Here is a 17,157-nt window from a genome sequence, read left to right as displayed (position 1 = left end):
TTAAGTCTATTTTCACCTGCAATAGTAAACCCTTACTTTACAAAGTACTTGAAAAAAGTAATCGGATTACAGTAACGCATTACTACCCATCTCTGGTCATAAGTGGCTGTCACATGAGAAAAATAAATGCAAATCATCACATGTGTCCTTTTTCACTTCCGTATGGAAACAACCCCTGACTGCATATATGTATGTATACATATGTATATATATATATGTACTTATATATATGGTCATGTCCTATTTATAAGAAAATTACCTAATGTGGCTTCTTCAACATTTAGTTACTTCATTGCCAGTGTAAACAGGAATCAAAGACGTTTAACAGGCCTGTATTATTCCTTTGAGGCAGAGCTCTTGTGGTCGCTGTGCATTTTCTGTAAAGGTTGTGCAACAGTGGAGCTCTATACAAATCAGTATTAGACAGCAGACCAGCTACAGCTTTTAAACACAGTTAAAAAGATGTTTGACTGATAAACACTTTTGTCACCATTGATTTTATCCTTCTATGGTTTCTGTTTTATATGTCTGTTGTTTTGCTTTCTTTTCATCTTTGTAATGCTGACAGTTTTTTTTCTAAAGGTTGTTTATAATTCTGACTACAGGTAGGGACTATGGATAACAATCAGGTTGTGGCTAACTCAACAAGCGAGGATACATTTAAGAAAATATCTGGCCACTAATGTGTCTAACTATGGGGGGTGAAGTGAAATGAATACAGATCCTAGAACAGTGACAGCACCAGAACTGCCCTGATACAAAAGAAGTATTTTGTAACTGATTTGCATCCCCTTGTAGTGTTCTGTCTTTTTGGTACTTAAGTATCTTTGTTTGATTTTGAAACGGCTTGTATTCATTTTATAGCTCATTCTAGACTAAGTTTCATTCACACCAATATTTTGCAGGTGAAAACGTGTAATGTCTATGCCCCCATAATCCTTGGGCATGTGCCCAGTGCACCCATTTAGTAACGCATCAATAGGCCAAAAGGATAAATGCCCACAGTGGAGGGTAAAACACATGCTGAATTGTGTAAGTGAATTCACTACCTCTTTTGAGTTGCATTCATGTAACCTTGTTGCATAAAGTCATTGCAAATACTGAAGCACACAGTACTGTCAAACTAAGTTATGGATTAACAAATTAGGTATTGCTGCCTTTCATTAAAGCTTAGTTAAACATCAGCCTGTAGTTAATTTCCCACTAAATAATCTTCATAGTTCATATATTAAATATCACTATACAGGCCATTTGATTCCTATCAAAGGTTGCAAAAGCATTCCACAAACATTAGACACAATTTTTACTCCAGAGCAAAGCAAAGGATCTCACAAAGATGAACATGGCTGTAAAAAAGGACACAAAACAAAACATTAAAAGTTTATTCAAAATACATAAAACAGTCACAGTCATAATCCCATGTCATATGATCAAATCTATAAAATGCATACATTTACAAAGGCATGACAGCAATCCACATTCTTCACTTGCAGTACCTGTCTGCTTTCATTTTGCTTCGCCTGCAATAAAAAAAAGGACATGTTATATTCAGGGTTACAGTCAGTGCAAATAATATGTGTATTAATTCATTGGTTAGAATACACTGAATTTAAAAACAGCTCTAAATGGTAACTATAGAGAACTGATTTGTGTAAGACTTTATATAGTAGATATAGATTACACCAACACACCAAAGTAGGATAAAACCTCAGAAAATTTCACTGTGTAAAAAAACTAAATCAGAAAAGAAACAAACATATCAATACTCTGCAGTTTTTTTCTAAACCCTTGAATCCCACTTGAATTTTTCAACTGAGATTTTTTCCAAAGCAAATCTTCATTTAGAGATCTAAAACTGCTATCAGCTTTATCTTTGAAAGGGAATCACAAAAAGAAGTGAAGTGCAGGTATAAAGTGGATTTTGAATGCACACATGCTGATCTTGAATGCCACCTTTTCATTGCTTTGTATTACACAGTGTGTGAACACACAGGCCTCTGCAGTACCTGAGCGCTTTCTTTTTACATAAAACACTCCTCTGGCACTTTGAATTTAATAACTTCTTGTATAAACACTCGTTTGAGAAAGAAGATCCTTTAACAGAGAGCACTCATTAAAAGAAGCGTAAGTGGCTGACAGTAAGGATATAATACACTTATTTTCACACCTGTCGAGCAAAGCTTCGTGAAATTTTCCATCCGTCCTGGCTTTCTTTAGGACAGTGGCGTCGCCCTCATTAACCCTGAGCCTTCGATCTTGAAAACTCTGAAACTTCTTCCTGTAAGTCACATACACACACACACACACATTAATAATGGTATTAGAAAAAAAAACTCACTAATTAACACACACACACACACACACACACACACACACACACACACACACACACACACACACACACACAGAAATGTTCAATGACATCAAGGCTTTATAAGCAGCTAAAACCTTAAAAAATAATTCCAAATAATGCTCCCAGGTATTATCTAAATGTTGACAGTGGCACCTAAAAAGCAAAAGGCTGAGTGGTTAAGCCTACCAGCTGCCACCAGCGACCACACATACAGTGCTCTTATTTAAATACTCAGCGACTGGAAGCGTTAAAGTGGGTAGTAGGATTTCCCCTCTAATTAATACATTTTGCTGTGCATCTGAATAAGCTTCACCTGAATATCATAAAGTCCCTGGAAAAAAGCTTCAAATAATCCCTCATTTTAACATAAGCCACCTTAACAACATACTTAAATATCTCAGACAAAACCTTCATAAACAAGCGCGGCAGTGTGTTGGAAACCTCTCTGATATTTACTTTCTCTCCCCTTCTGCCTGCATTTTGCCGTTCCCAAGGCGCACTCCATCCTGAAAAGCATTTCAGACGCTAAACACTACATCAAGACACAGGCTCAAGGGCAGCCATTATCAACATGTCAGCAAGATGAGTCCATTTCCCCCGCATTCATCTAAAACAAATAATAGAGTGGCCAACGAAAGCCAAAGCATGCCAAGCAAAAAAAAAAACACAGCTTCAGACATATTGCCCAGAACTTAATAGGCCACAGACAGGCTGTATATAAAACACTTGAAGCATTGGAAGCGAAAATGCGCCACCGCCTGCCTTCTCATCACGCTTTTACAGCAGACTATCAATTGCGCCTTTAAAGGCATTGGATTGATGAGGCAGATCCTTTAAGGCGTGATCTTCCTCACACCCAGGCAAGTGTTTTTGCTGTCCAAATCTTGTCAGTAGAGACTGACACATGAAGATAATTGTGAGGATAAAAAAATTACTGTTTGTTTTCTTTTATTTTCCTCCCTGGTTTTGGGGAGGCAGATGATGCTCTGCTGAAACTGTAAAATGTCAAATTGTTGCAAAATATAAAACTGAATTACTGATAGGAAGCATCAAGAGCTTGTAAGACAAATTCTATTAGCAGTATGAATTTTTACAAAGAAAGCGTATCAAAGCAGATTTTATGATTTACAGAAAATGGCACGGAAGAAGATGAGGATCATTTTAAAGCTGATGGTTGGTCCAGGCTCGGGTTGTCTAGGCAACCCTCTGAATGTATTTACTACCCTGCCATATGCCAATCACCAGTATCCTGTGCTAAAGTTTATCTTGAGAGCTCCCAACCTCTGGTTGCTAGTGTGTTTCCACTGTAGTGACATCATCACCAAACCGAAAGCAGTGGTTTTCTATGATCTCTGATCGTGACATTGCCACGAATCGTTTCCTGTGTGGATGCCGAGGGGATTAACCCAAAGGGGATTAAGCTTTGGCCTTTTCTAACATAACAATTTTAAATTGGGCATTTTTCAGTCTTCTAACCTCTGAAACTGAAGCATCATGTGTAGATGCAGCTCACTGTTTGGAACATCAAGAAGTTGTGACCAGCAGTGTGGTCGGGGTTCAGATGATTTACTTACGCTGAAATATTCTAAATGATATGTCATATAAAAGAAGTGTTATCCCTGTTTTCCACTAGTACCTACTCGGCTCGATCCGGTTTTGGTTGTTTTCCATTACAATTGAGTACCATCTCAATGTGTGTCAGGTCGTCGTAGCAACATGGCCAAAAGTCTTTTCGTGTCATTTGTATGTGACACAAACACAACAAAACAATGGAGAACGTTGAGGCGATGGTACACCTGCTCCTCGGTCTAAAGCTTTTAGTCAGACTCAAGGACACGGTGTTGGTTTTTGTGCTGCTATTTCCCTTGTTGTTGGGTTTCAAAAATGAAAAAGTTGCTTTCACTCGTTAAGTGATGCCACTGGCTGGCCAATCAGTGGCTTGCGCCTCCACTTCACTTGGAAACCCAGCAAAGTAGGTACTAAAAAAGTACCTGGTACCTCTTAATGAATGCCTTTAAATTTAATGTTTTTATGACGTTGTAAACATTGAAGGTGAAGCTAGTTTAACTATATTGTTTTTTGAGTAGCTTATCAATGAGAATTCATACTGACTGATATCTATAGCTTTGCTGCAGGAGTAAAAAAACTACAGTAATTCCCAGTCAGATATCCCTCTTTTCCTATCTTTTTAACCATCTTGCAACACCTCACATAAGCGCATCAGCTTATCTGTGTTTCACTGCTTGTTACAAGCGTTTTCTTTTTTTTTAAGTAGTGAGCTGTGGTACATGCAGCCGCTTTTTCTGGTCACCTTTGAAACATGGACTACAACGTCCTCTTTTTCACTGGCCTATTTTGAAAGAGAACAGAAACTTCTAGTTAAACTTCACATTAATGGAGCACAAAAGCATCTACCGAACTTAGCAAAGAATAACAGGTAATTATAACATTTACTTATTCTAATTTATGATAACCTTTTTAACGGAGAAGAATCCAAAGAAAATATAAGAGAACTCAAGATTTTTCCTTCATTAGTCTTTGTTTGGGCTGCTTACACATTTCATAAGCACCGCTTATAAACAGCAGAGGTTACGTACACATAATTGACCTCGCAGGACTTCACGTTGCCCCTGTCCTCATCTGCAATGTCATCTTTACGCTTGACCTCTCGTTCTGCACAAGTTCGGATCTGTTCTTCGTCCAGTGGGAAAAAAACAAAAAACAAAGAGAAAGAAGAAAGAAAGAGGGAGAGAGAGAGAGAGCGGAGGAGGGGGGAAGTGGTGCGTTACATATCAATACCTTGAACTCCATGAAGTGAGGTCACAACATTTTCCCCCTTCCCTCTTAACAGTCAGGCCCCTACAGAGATTGCATGCTTAAAATCAAAGGATTAACATGCAACCTTGTGGAAGAACACTATTTACACATCACCTTCACCATCTCGCCATCCCCTGCTGTCTTGCTCTTGGCCACAATGTCCCCGTTGTCACTGTAGGAAATGAAACAGCTATTTGCTGCCAGGAGAGCCATTTTGCCCTGAAGCAGAACAGAAAGAAAACACAGGAGATGGGGGGAGTGGGGGTGTAGATTAGATAGAATTGCAGTGGGATTGGTTGTTGTGACAGGCATGAAAGGTTGCCCAATATTTGATGCAAAAGAGTTTCAAGGTTGTGCTGGGCAGCTTGTTTATAGTTTCAACAAAGCATGAAGGCAAGCAGCGCGCTACAGTGATAAGGTAGATGCTTTCTGCATAATGAGCTAGTTGCTCATAACTTCAGGTAAATGCCATCTCCCATGGGCTTAATGTCAGTCGAGAGGCATGTATGAAGCAGGGCTCTCTGGGGCTGGTTAAACAAAAACAAAACAGAGAAACTAAAACATAAACTATCCTTTTACACAAAGTGACACAACCATAAAATATGCATGTTGTGTTTCAAACACTAACATGGCACTCACGGAGACAAATATTTACAAATTTCAGGAATATAAAGTTCTTATTAAAAACATTTATCATTCTTCTGCAAGTTTGAAGGTAGAAACTTTTCCTAGAAACCTTTGTGTTTATGGTATTCTGAGTAAAAAAAATGTATACAAAACATATGAAAAAAAGAGAGAACCCAAGTAAATATATTCAAATGTCTTATCAGACCACTAATTGTTTAGTCTATTATCGTACTATCTATTGATTAGCTTATTGATTATCCAATTAATTGTGTAAGTGCGATCTGTAGAGCAACTTGGTGTTCACAGCATTATCTGATGTTTTCATTTTTATCTTTATTTAGCCTGTTATCTTTGTTTAGATTTCTATCTTCACATGCACGTGTTCTCTGCACTTCATTGCACAGTGATGCTGCTGCTAGCGGGCTAATAAATGCACTGATTAAATTTGTGCGACTGCCTTTTTAACCAAATCATCTCTTCAGAGTATAAAGTCAGACAGTAAAGGGACTAAAAGGCTGCACACCAATTAAAAGTAAGACGCCAGGGTCCCTCCAGTGTTTGTTGGCAGCCACTTTGATAATGAAGGCAATTAGAAACTATGACATAATCATTATTTTTCTTATTTTAATCCAGTGCCTTTAGCAGTTAAATCTGGCTGGTGTACTCTATCTAGAAGGGTTCGATAAACCCAACACAACCATTTACTAGATTTAGTGGAGTGATAGCTTCATTAGCAGAGAATAAAGTATCTAAGGTTTTCTATTCTATGTTTCGGCAGCCTGGCCATCCATATCTATATGAACCTTGTTCCTTTGAAAACACTGTCCCTTTTATTAAAAAGAGTCTCTTCTAACACGGCAATGAAAAAATAGGAAGTCAGAGAGCATTCAGCCACAAAAGGCAAACAATTGTACAAGTGAAATTACTTGACGACAACTTGCTAGGGACATTTACTGTATTATATAGCGACGGGTTGGTTTTCGGTTGGATTGTCTCAAGCTTCCAGGTGGATGTAAATGAAACACAAAGGAAGAGGAGGGGTAGTGTGGGTGCTGCACCTGCTTGTTTTGGCCTATTATGCTGATGCTGTAGTGTGAGATCAAGCACTCTAATTTTCAAAATAAATGTCAGATGTTCAGTCGCGACTTGCAATAATACAAACTGGGTATCTGTGCCAACAGCAAAAACAAAAAGAAAACTAAACAAAAACAAACAAAGGCCGTATCAACTTACTGCTAATGCAATGTGAACGTTCCCGGCAGCTGCAGCATTTAATTGGTGGGTTGAGTTATATTTTGACATAATGACAGAAAATTCAATAGGTGTCAGGATTTATCACAGTATGGCTGTAGTATTCAGCATGTTTTATATAAGTACAAGATAAAAAACAATGAGCAGAAGCCACAGTGAGCTGCATTCAGCACACTACACACCTCTTCATGAGGTAACAAACTTCTTTCACAGCTCTGCTGCTGGCAGACTCAAATATGTGCAGCATGAGTCTGACAGAATAACTGAAATTGACATTAATAATAAAATCAATAGTTTTGTGACCTGTGGGATTAAACCACATTTTCTATCACCACCAGGAACTACTCAAGCTACCAATCTGGAATCTTGAAAAGAGGCGTTTGTTTTCTGCAAAAAACTGACTGGACTAGAAAGAAACTCAAACAGCAGCTCTGCATATCATTAATGAACTGGTGGCCTACATCGATTAGAAGATTTACTCACATCCTGCAAGACTGGTTCCCATTGTTCCCTGGAGCCAATGGCATCAGAGCGCCCCATCACCACACCCTCAGAGTTGATGCCGAGGTACTTTCCATATCCAGACTTCAAGGCTATCCTGCAACAGCAAAAAAGAAAAAACTAAACAGATTTGTAAGAAAGGCTAATCTAATATTCAAAACACGTTGCCTACACAATATTTTTCTTTGTGAAAAGAATAGTTCAATAACATTAGTGTATGAATCTGAGATCTATCACTGAAACTAATGCATAAGAAATAGCTCTGTAACAGGCAGCGTATCTTCAAGGATTGATTGCCCATGGGCTGGTAAATTACTTGTGTACATCTTGACAATAGAAACAGATCCTTAATATAAAATGCAGAAATGGGGTAATAAATCTACTGGTGAGAAGATGAAAAAACAATGTGCAGTTTATCTTTGTATACTCACCGTGTGTCTGAGAGCTTGATGGCAGTAAACTGTTCGGGAGGATCTGGTCCTTCATCATCTGAAACACAAAGCAACGTTTGCCTTTTAAAGATTTTACAGGTGTCAGTGGCCCTCTTTAGATTGTTTAAGTGTTATATTATTGCTCTCATTATAATCTTGGCTTTATTCCATTTTTTTTTAACCCTATATGTAGTTTATTCTAATTCAATATTTGCAGTTTGTATGTTCAATATTTGTTGGACTTTTTTTTTTTAAAACCTTATCTAATGTCCTGAAAGCTAGCCATTACAGAGGACAAATCTATGTAAGTTTCAATAAAACAAATTAATAATCACACATGGTAACATACAGGATTTGTGGAAAAATCTTAGACTTGTGATCAGATTCTGGACACAGATCTTATTATTTTAAAACAACGCATTTGTCAAACAAAACTATGATTAAGTATTAAATATTTACTCTGTAACAAAAGAATCTCCTCTAACACTATAACATCTTTGAACCTGCTTCGTATTTTACTTATGTATGTTTTCCATAAATGATGCAAACCCTCTGGTTATGCAGTGCTGCGCTGATCTCAGTGCCTGAGATGAGGCTACTTTCTGACATTTACAATCAGTCAGAGCTTTGAGGAATTCACAGTCCATCATTCAGGTCAACGAAGAGCAGAGTCTGAGATGTTAAAGAATGCATTAATGAAACAGAAACAAATATGACATACACTGATTATGTTTGGAATATGTCTGACTGTGACCCAGTGGGGTGGCTAAAAGAACATCCGCATGTTTCCGTTGACCTGTGGGTGATTGAACATTTTCTCAGCTTTCTAAAAGGCTGTAACATCCACAGAGTGGCATCAGTGGAGAAATCTCAGTAAAGACGATGAAATCTTTCATCTCCCTCTCGGTGCTCTAGCTTGTGTCCTCTTTCATCTACTGGAAATTGGTGTTTGCGCATGCAGAGGATGAGGACCCACTAAGGGAATTTTCAATCTTCCAGCCATTTTCACAGGTTCTCAATAAATGTGGTCTGAATTAATTGTTAGTAGTGTCTCTGTTCTGGGAGGACTGTGTCAATGAAAAGCGCTTCCTCAGAAGTGCCTGAAGGCAGAAATGGGTGAAAACTCAGAGTTGGCTCTATCCTCCTCCTCAAGTCAACCCCTGTTCAGCCTTTTCAGTCTGGTGTCTGGATTTACTGCGTAAGTAATTACTGCTTTGTGGACTGAAGGCGAATCCAGGAGCCTACAGTAAACCTCACCCCGGATTAGGTTTTTGCTTCTCAGGTTTGTACGAGCGTGGAATAAGAAAAAAGCTGCAGACTTTACATCTTCATTTAAAACGACAAAATGAAAGGCAGAACCACTTATATCCTACTGTACACAGTGCCCCCCTCCCCGGTATAATCCTGCTCTTCAATTTTCCTCTCCTGAAATCAACATCATGTAGATAAGTATACACATAAAATAGTCTGAATGTGTTGCAAACAAAGAAATATTTTGTTTATAAAATTCCAGACACTTGAGAAAAAAAAATCTTCCAGTTAATTATTGTGATTACTATTATGACTGTCAAAGCAAAGCATCGTGAGCTGATATGGAGCTCTTTTGGACTATTGCAGCACTACTGATATATTATGAAACAACAATTCTAAAAATAACTATGGTTATTAGGGCTGGACGTCATGACATATCATGACATTTTTTGGCTATATATACATTGTATACATGGTATACAAATGTTATTTTCAACCATATAGTGCCATAAAAATAAAACAACTGAAATTAAGAATGTGCTCCTTTGTGCTTATAACATATAAAAATTGTACAATAAACCTCAAATTACAGAAACAAAAGTGTAGACAGTGACTATGAAAACAACTGACGAGGAACAGTCGCAGGTATCACAGCTGATTTATTTAACGTTTTCTTTGGTGTGTGGGGAGACGTTGACATGCCGAGTTTAAAACAATCTTCATTTTGCAGTGGATGACTTTTCAGCTGGTGGAATAAATTTGTGGTACTGCTTCCTTTTGCAGCAATAGTTTTACCGCATGCTTTGCAAATGACTGCATTTTGTCTGTGGTGGGGACCGGTTTGTGGCATAATTTGCATAGTTCAGTTTTCTCGTCCGTGCCAGACTTTTCATAACCAAACCATGTCCATGAACAGATGTACCCCCTTGTTTAGAAATAAGGTCCTCGATTTGTTTTGACTGGTCCTTCTGTTTGGAGCAACCTGGTTCTGCTTCATCTCCACTAGCCATGCTGGTATTCTCTGTGCCTGCATCCATGTAGTGACCATCCAAACGATTAAAAATATTGCCGTAAACAGTGTATTTTGCGACACCACAAAACAAACGATAGCATTATAATATGAAACGATAGACGTTTTAATTACATCATCAGATATATTTCGTCATATCGCACAGCCCTAGTTAAGGGTGATGAGAGCTCCACTCCACCACGAACATACAAGTCAAGAGGTCATATACCAAAAATTCAGCGACAGGGTCAGGCTCCCAGTGCAGAGTTCTACTTTAATGACCACATCTGAGGTGCAAATAACCTGAGCTGAGGGGCCTGCCATCACATGTCTGCTTTTTTTTTTTTTTTTTAATCCACATAATCACCTCAAACTCAACTCACCACATTCAGCTTCATTTGTCCATTTCCCCAAAGTAAGGAAGGCAAAAGGGAATGGACAAAACTTGAATAGGGTGGAACTTCTGGTTCGGACTTCATACAGTCCCATAAAAAACAAAACAAGACCCAAAACAAAATAAAAAAATAGACACCAGTGAAACCTAAATCACAGTTCCTAGGAGCTGATCTTACAGTTAAATCTACAATAGATAACTTTTTTCTTTTTGTGACTCAACAGGAACTGTTGAGTCACATCACGTAACTTTCCTGTTTTCCTCCTAATATAAAAACAACAATGAACACAGCAGGCAGAGTGATGAACACAAAATAAATAACTATGAGCACAAACTAGACGAATCATATCATTAAAAATTAAATCCTAGATTCACACACTCCTTTTTATACAAAGAGGAGAATGGAAAAGAGTATCCATGTACATATTCTTTGTTTATATTGGCATTACCTTAGTGGATGATACTTGATCTACTTGCTAACCTTTCGGTTGTATTAGTTGGCATGCGTTTGGACTGCCAATCATTAGCAACATGGCTAACTGTAATAATAAGCTACTGTACAAAGCATTACAAAAGCCTAAGAATATGCTTTTAAACAATGACAATAACATTTCAATAGCATGCTAAGGTCATATGAAAACAAAGCTGGATAACAGCAGGTAAGTGTTGTTGCTTACTGACTGAGAAGAAATAATTCCAGCTTGCTGTCTGTTTTAAACCACATTAAATTCCAAACCCTCATCCATAAGTTCTTAGTACAGGCAGCCTACTGCTAGCCTAGCGCTATCCACTAAGCACTTCCAAGTTTCTTTGCACAATGGCTGATGTATTTTGTCTTTGGAGTAAATCAAATCTGATCTAATGTCTGGAAAATTTCAGGCTGGTGGCAGTAATAATTGAAGAGGGAAGCAATCTAAATTCTGACTTCAGATTTCATGATAATGTCTCATGTCGCTTAAAACAAACAAACACACCCCCCAAAAAATCTTGAATGAAATTTAGCCCTATGCTGTATAGATACAGCACAGGAACATAGACTTCAAATAGTTTTACACTATTTATCAGCTGATAACTTCCACTGTCTCTAGAATAAGCCATGAGCTGCAGAAATAGCTGAACCTTTGAAAAAAACTGAGTTAAATTTTGATGTAACCCCAGTCTCTCCTCTTACCTCTGTGTGGTGAACCGAGTGTGAAGAGACCGGTATCCAGGGCATGGATGTATGAGTTGTTCTGCATCTCTATGGCAACTGTTCCTGTAATTTCTCCAAAGCCGCTTACAGACCACCAGCCACCTAGTGAAAAAAAAGGTCCATGTCAGAGCTTAAATAATGCATGGCACTACTGTGAATTTGAGAGACATTAACAGTAGGGAAGAATATATTCCTTCAGTCATGAATGTAACACAAATGTTAATGTTTGAATGAGTTTGATCAGACCCCTCTAATTTATTCTTTTTTTTTAATATCTGAAACACACATCATCTTAGCTGTTTGTATGCTCAAAGAACACTGACTGCTTAGTGGACAAAATACTAACGTAAAATACAGAAGATATACATACCAACAATATCAAGCCTTTCCTCTTCATCTGTGGCTTTTCTTTTCTTATCTTTGTTTTTCTTCTTTTTCCTGTGAGATTAATATCAAGATGGAAAAGATCAGCTTCTTAATGAGCTCTACTTAATAGACAAATTAATGTGGGTATATTTTACCCTGCCAGCTACAAAGTTATTACAATACATATATACATATTCCTATGTAAAGAAAATGTTTGTGTCAAGTAAATAGGCAGACAGCTTTGTTTTAGTATTTTATTATTTTTTCCCACACAAAAAAATAAAAAATGTCTTAATTTGTAGAGTAGCTAAATTTAATTACAAAACAGACCTTGCAATATCCAAGCATTTTCCTTGAAATGCAACTTCCATTCTCCTGGAATAATACTAAATACTATATACCAAATACTAAGCAATACCAAATAAATATTATCATTTATTATTTAATATGGATAAAGGGTTTCAGGACTCTGTTTCTCCATAAAAGTATTCAGCTCTAGTGAATTTTAACCCAAATTCAAAAACGAGTTTGGTTTTACAAATGTAACAAAATACAAACAAGTCAAATGTTTCCGAATATTTTTGAGTGCGTCTTAGCTATAGCTTGGAGCTTTCAGTCTATGAAGTTATTTATGTTCCTTATAATAAATATGATATTTTTGTAGTGTCATGCTGCATAATGTGGTTTTTTTTGTTTTCTTTGTAGTTCTTTCTCTCTCACTTACACTTTCTTTAACATTGCTAACAGATTAGTATATGTTACTCCAGTTAATTTATGCTTTAGGATAGCCTTCAGGTTGGTGGTTTAACACCACGCCATCTTTAAATCTTTCCGTTTATTTTGACTGGTAATTATTTCACTTGCAAAGCCCTCTTTTCAAAAACGTTCCTGTCCAACCTTAAAGATTGTAGATATGTTGGTTAACTACGGGCTAAGAGGTTAGTTTCTTCTTTGTAGCATTTCTGTTAGCCTAGCCTAGCGAATTAATTAAAGCTAGCAGAGAAGAGAGCACATAATAAGCCCCGAAAAGTAGTTGAGGTGGCATCGGGTAATGCCACAAAGCAAAAATAGCCCTTACCCTTTATTATGACCTTTCAAAACCAGTTTGGTAGATTTTACGTGTGTGTATTCCGCCATGTCTTTAGCTAATGTTAACAGGTAACACAACAAACAAACGCCGTTTCCCGTGCAGAAAAGTACGGTGGCTGCGAAGTAACATTCTGAACCTGACCGTTCAGCCCATACAGCTTGTAAATCCAAATGAATGAAATATTTCTACCTGCTATCGTAGTAAATATATACAACTAATCTAAAGTACAAGAATACTAATCATAGAAAAACAAATTAAATTAAGTATATATAAGTACTCTGTAGAAAAAGGTAGAGTGTGGTCAGAATATAATGTGCAATTAGTACAGCAAATAGCATACTGTTGTAATGGTATGACATTCAAAATTTTTGAATGTTAGTATATAAAATTGCATTATTTAACATGAAATAAATTTTTTTTATTCTGTACTACATTTGCAAATATACAAATTAGTACAGAAGCATTTTGACAGATAATCACAGTTCAGTAATCAGTCAGGCTAAACTACTTTAGAAACATCATTAATAAAATCTCTCCCAGACTCACATCACACTAAATAAACTTTGCTCTTTGTCATTTATTAGGTCATAAATTCTTTTTTTTATATGCCATATAATTTTATATACACAGTCAGGATCTGAAAAAGTGGCATTTGTCTCTTTTTTTACACACACACACGCACACACACACACACACACACACACACACGCACACACCTACGCACACACACACGCACACACGCGAAAATGTTAAATGGTCTCTGAGTCAAACCCATAAGACCCTTCTCACAAATTCATAAAAAGACACCAATCAGGGTAGGTGGAGGAGGCGTGGTTGACTGGGTTGGTGCTGCTGACCTCTGGCAGATGTCCTTATGTAACTGTGTATGCTAATGATGCCTCATTAGCAGGAATGACCATGACAGGAAGTAATAAATCATTTGTGGATACTGTCAAGAAGTAAAATAAATTACACAGTATCTTGTTCTATCTGCCTAATGCAATAAAACTCAGCTGGCAAGAACTCTGTAGAACACACAACTTCTGCAACCATCTTAACTTGCCATCAGGGCACAAAACTTGTTGACTGATGCAATAGTGAAATGGCTGTAATGCCTCAGTGAAACTCCTTGTGTTGCTGCGCTTGAGGAAAAGTTGATTTTGAGTGTGGAAGATTAATCTGTTTAGCAAAGTCCTGTAAGCTTGAGGGAAGTTGGAAAGTAGGGTTTTCAGAAATCATGAATCAACATTTTACCCAGAAGTGAATCCCAGTTGTACTGCTTCTGTCATTTGTCAAATTCAGTAATACTCTGACAGCAATCCCTGCTGCTGATGGGATTAAACAGTCATAAGTTGTACTGAGAGAGCTGAGTGATTAAGCTTAAAGTCCTTAAAATGAAGTAAATAAGGACGATGTCAAATGAAATGGTAACACACTAACTGATACTTTAGGACCCGAGCATAAAAGTAACAATAACATCCAGTTGCAGCACGCTGCTGCAACACAAATGTCCCACATATTAATACATAAGAAGATATGTGGGTGGGTTTTTTGGGGGGGTTTTTTGATTAAAAAAAAAATCACTAAAAAGCTTGATAAGAGTTTAATATTAAGAAAATCGTTTTGGTTGCCAGATTGAAGAACATTCTGGTGGTCATTTTTTAAAGATACATGAATTATCATGTTTTCCATATCAACAGACCATCAAGCTTTTAGTTAGGATTGTTTTTTAATATTTAGGGCAGAGATTTTGCTGAGATCTTATTTTTTGGTGAGTATTTGGATTGTCTTGGAGGGCAAGAACAAAAATGAGGTTATGAAAGAGTCCCCTGTTTCCTGACCCGGAAGAAGCGAGAGAGCCACTTCTGTATGACTTTGAGTCATGGAGGGTAAGGTTTAGACTGTTGTCTGTGCATACACGCCAAACAGCTTTTCAGACCTTTTCTGGCCTTCTTGGAGTGTTTTGGTGAATTTAGTGGAAGGGGCTCTGCCTGAGGACTCCATAGCTCTTTGGAGACTTCAGCACTCACATGAACATGTGAAAATCATCGTTATAATGTAGGATCAAATGAATCAGTCACAGTCATACAGGCTAAGACTGGTATGCAACCATCTGGAAACCACCGATCATGAGCATTCCCCAACTATTTGTGGGTGGCTACTGGAGGTTGATGGCAGTTTCTGGGAAAATGACTGCTCGTTTCCGAATCATGCAGGTTTGCAGGCCAGTCAGGAATCCCCTGGTAATCACCTGTTGCTAGGGAAAAAATGTATGTTCCCCAACCTGTTATCAAAAGTCTCCTTCTGATTGCTTTGACCACTAGTGTATTGCTGGATATCCACAGTTTGCATGGAAGCGATGGACTTATCTATAAACACTGACCCGATACTCTCTGAGCTGTAATGAAACTATGAAAAGTGCAATGCAAACCAGAAACGGAGAAGTTTTACTACAGCTGAGCTAGTAGTTTGCAAATTCTTGTAAGCATTAAAAACTACAGCCAACCGTGGCAGTCTGCTAACAACCAAAGGAATCACAAGGAGGTTTTTGGTTCAGCACTTACTTTGAAACTGAATTCATCAAGCAACAGTCATAAACCTCCATGAAACACTGTTAACAAATCAGTGAATATATATGTGTCCCTAGCAACATGTGATTGTATCATTTTTGGTGGATGTACACAGGATTTTAATTCAATTCAATTCAATTCAATTCAATTTTATTTATATAGCGCCAAATCACAACAAAAGTCGCCTCAAGGCGCTTTATATTGTACAATAGATCGCACAATAATAAATACAGAAAACCCCAACAATCATATCATATGACCCCTATGAGCAAGCACTTTGGCGACAGTGGGAAGGAAAAACTCCCTTTTAACAGGAAGAAACCTCCGGCAGAACCAGGCTCAGGGAGGGGCGGCCATCTGCTGCGACCCGTTGGGGTGAAGAAGGAAAACAGGATAACAGGATAAAGACATGCTGTGGAAGAGAGACAGAAATTAATAACAGATATGATTCAATGCAGAGAGGTCTATTAACACATAGTGAGTGGCTGGAAAGGAAAAACTCAATGCATCATGGGAATCCCCGGCAGCCTACGTCGATTGCAGCATAACTAAGGGAGGATTCAGGGTCACCTGGTCCAGCCCTAACTATATGCTTTAGCAAAAAGGAAAGTTTTAAGCCTAATCTTGAAAGTAGAGATAGTGTCTGTCTCCCGAATCCAAACTGGAAGCTGGTTCCACAGAAGAGGGGCCTGAAAACTGAAGACTCTGCCTCCCATTCTACTTTTAAATACTCTAGGAACAGCAAGTAGGCCTGCAGAGCGAGAGCGAAGTGCTGTAATAGGGTGATATGGTACCACAAGGTCATTAAGATAAGATGGGGCCTGATTATTTAAGACCTTGTATGTGAGGAGCAGGATTTTGAATTCAATTCTGGATTTAACAGGAAGCCAATGAAGGGAAGCCAAAACAGGAGAAATATGCTCTCTCTTTCTAGTCCCTGTCAGTACTCTTGCTGCAGCATTTTGGATTAGCTGAAGGCTTTTCAGGGAGTTTTTAGGACATCCTGATAATAAAGAATTACAGTAGTCCAGCCTGGAAGTAATGAAGGCATGAACTAGTTTTTCAGCATCACTCTGAGACAGGATATTTCTAATTTTAGAGATTTTGCGCAAATGGAAGAAAGCAGTCTTACATATTTGTTTAATATGTGCGTTAAAGGACATGTCCTGGTCAAAAATGACTCCAAGGTTCCTCACAGTGTTACTGGAGGCCAAGGTAATGCCATCCAGAGTAAGAATCTGGTTAGATACCATATTTCTAAGATTTTCAGGGCCGAGTACAATAACCTCAGTTTTATCTGAATTA

The 17,157-nt window shown here is 37.9% G+C and overlaps 1 protein-coding gene across 1 annotated transcript; it reads right to left on the bottom strand.

The window, feature by feature from the left end:
* Positions 1-1,368: 1,368 nt before the first annotated feature.
* frg1 (FSHD region gene 1) lies at positions 1,369-13,408 on the bottom strand. The gene is made up of 9 exons (XM_031757309.2): positions 13,271-13,408; positions 12,197-12,264; positions 11,806-11,928; positions 7,981-8,038; positions 7,532-7,646; positions 5,285-5,389; positions 4,951-5,042; positions 2,168-2,278; positions 1,369-1,520 (listed from the first exon to the last, which is right to left on the bottom strand). Exons 1-9 carry the CDS (start codon positions 13,327-13,329, stop codon positions 1,484-1,486), a joined length of 768 nt encoding a protein of 255 aa, XP_031613169.1. The 5' UTR covers positions 13,330-13,408; the 3' UTR covers positions 1,369-1,483.
* Between the last annotated feature and the right edge of the window lie 3,749 nt (positions 13,409-17,157).

Source organism: Oreochromis aureus, linkage group 6, assembly GCF_013358895.1.
Source record: "Oreochromis aureus strain Israel breed Guangdong linkage group 6, ZZ_aureus, whole genome shotgun sequence".
Lineage (NCBI taxonomy): Eukaryota > Metazoa > Chordata > Actinopteri > Cichliformes > Cichlidae > Oreochromis > Oreochromis aureus.
This window is presented reverse-complemented; position numbering and strand designations above follow the sequence as displayed.

Coding starts and splice junctions, on each gene's coding strand:
- frg1 (XM_031757309.2), bottom strand. CDS start 13,329: ATGGCGGAATACACACACGTAAAATCTACCAAACTGGTTTTGAAAGGT. Junction 5,390..7,531: donor GGGAACCAGTCTTGCAGGAT/GTGAGTAAATCT, acceptor GTTCTGCTTCAG/GGCAAAATGGCTCTCCTGGC. Junction 2,279..4,950: donor TCCTGCGAGGTCAATTATGT/GTACGTAACCTC, acceptor TGTGACTTACAG/GAAGAAGTTTCAGAGTTTTC.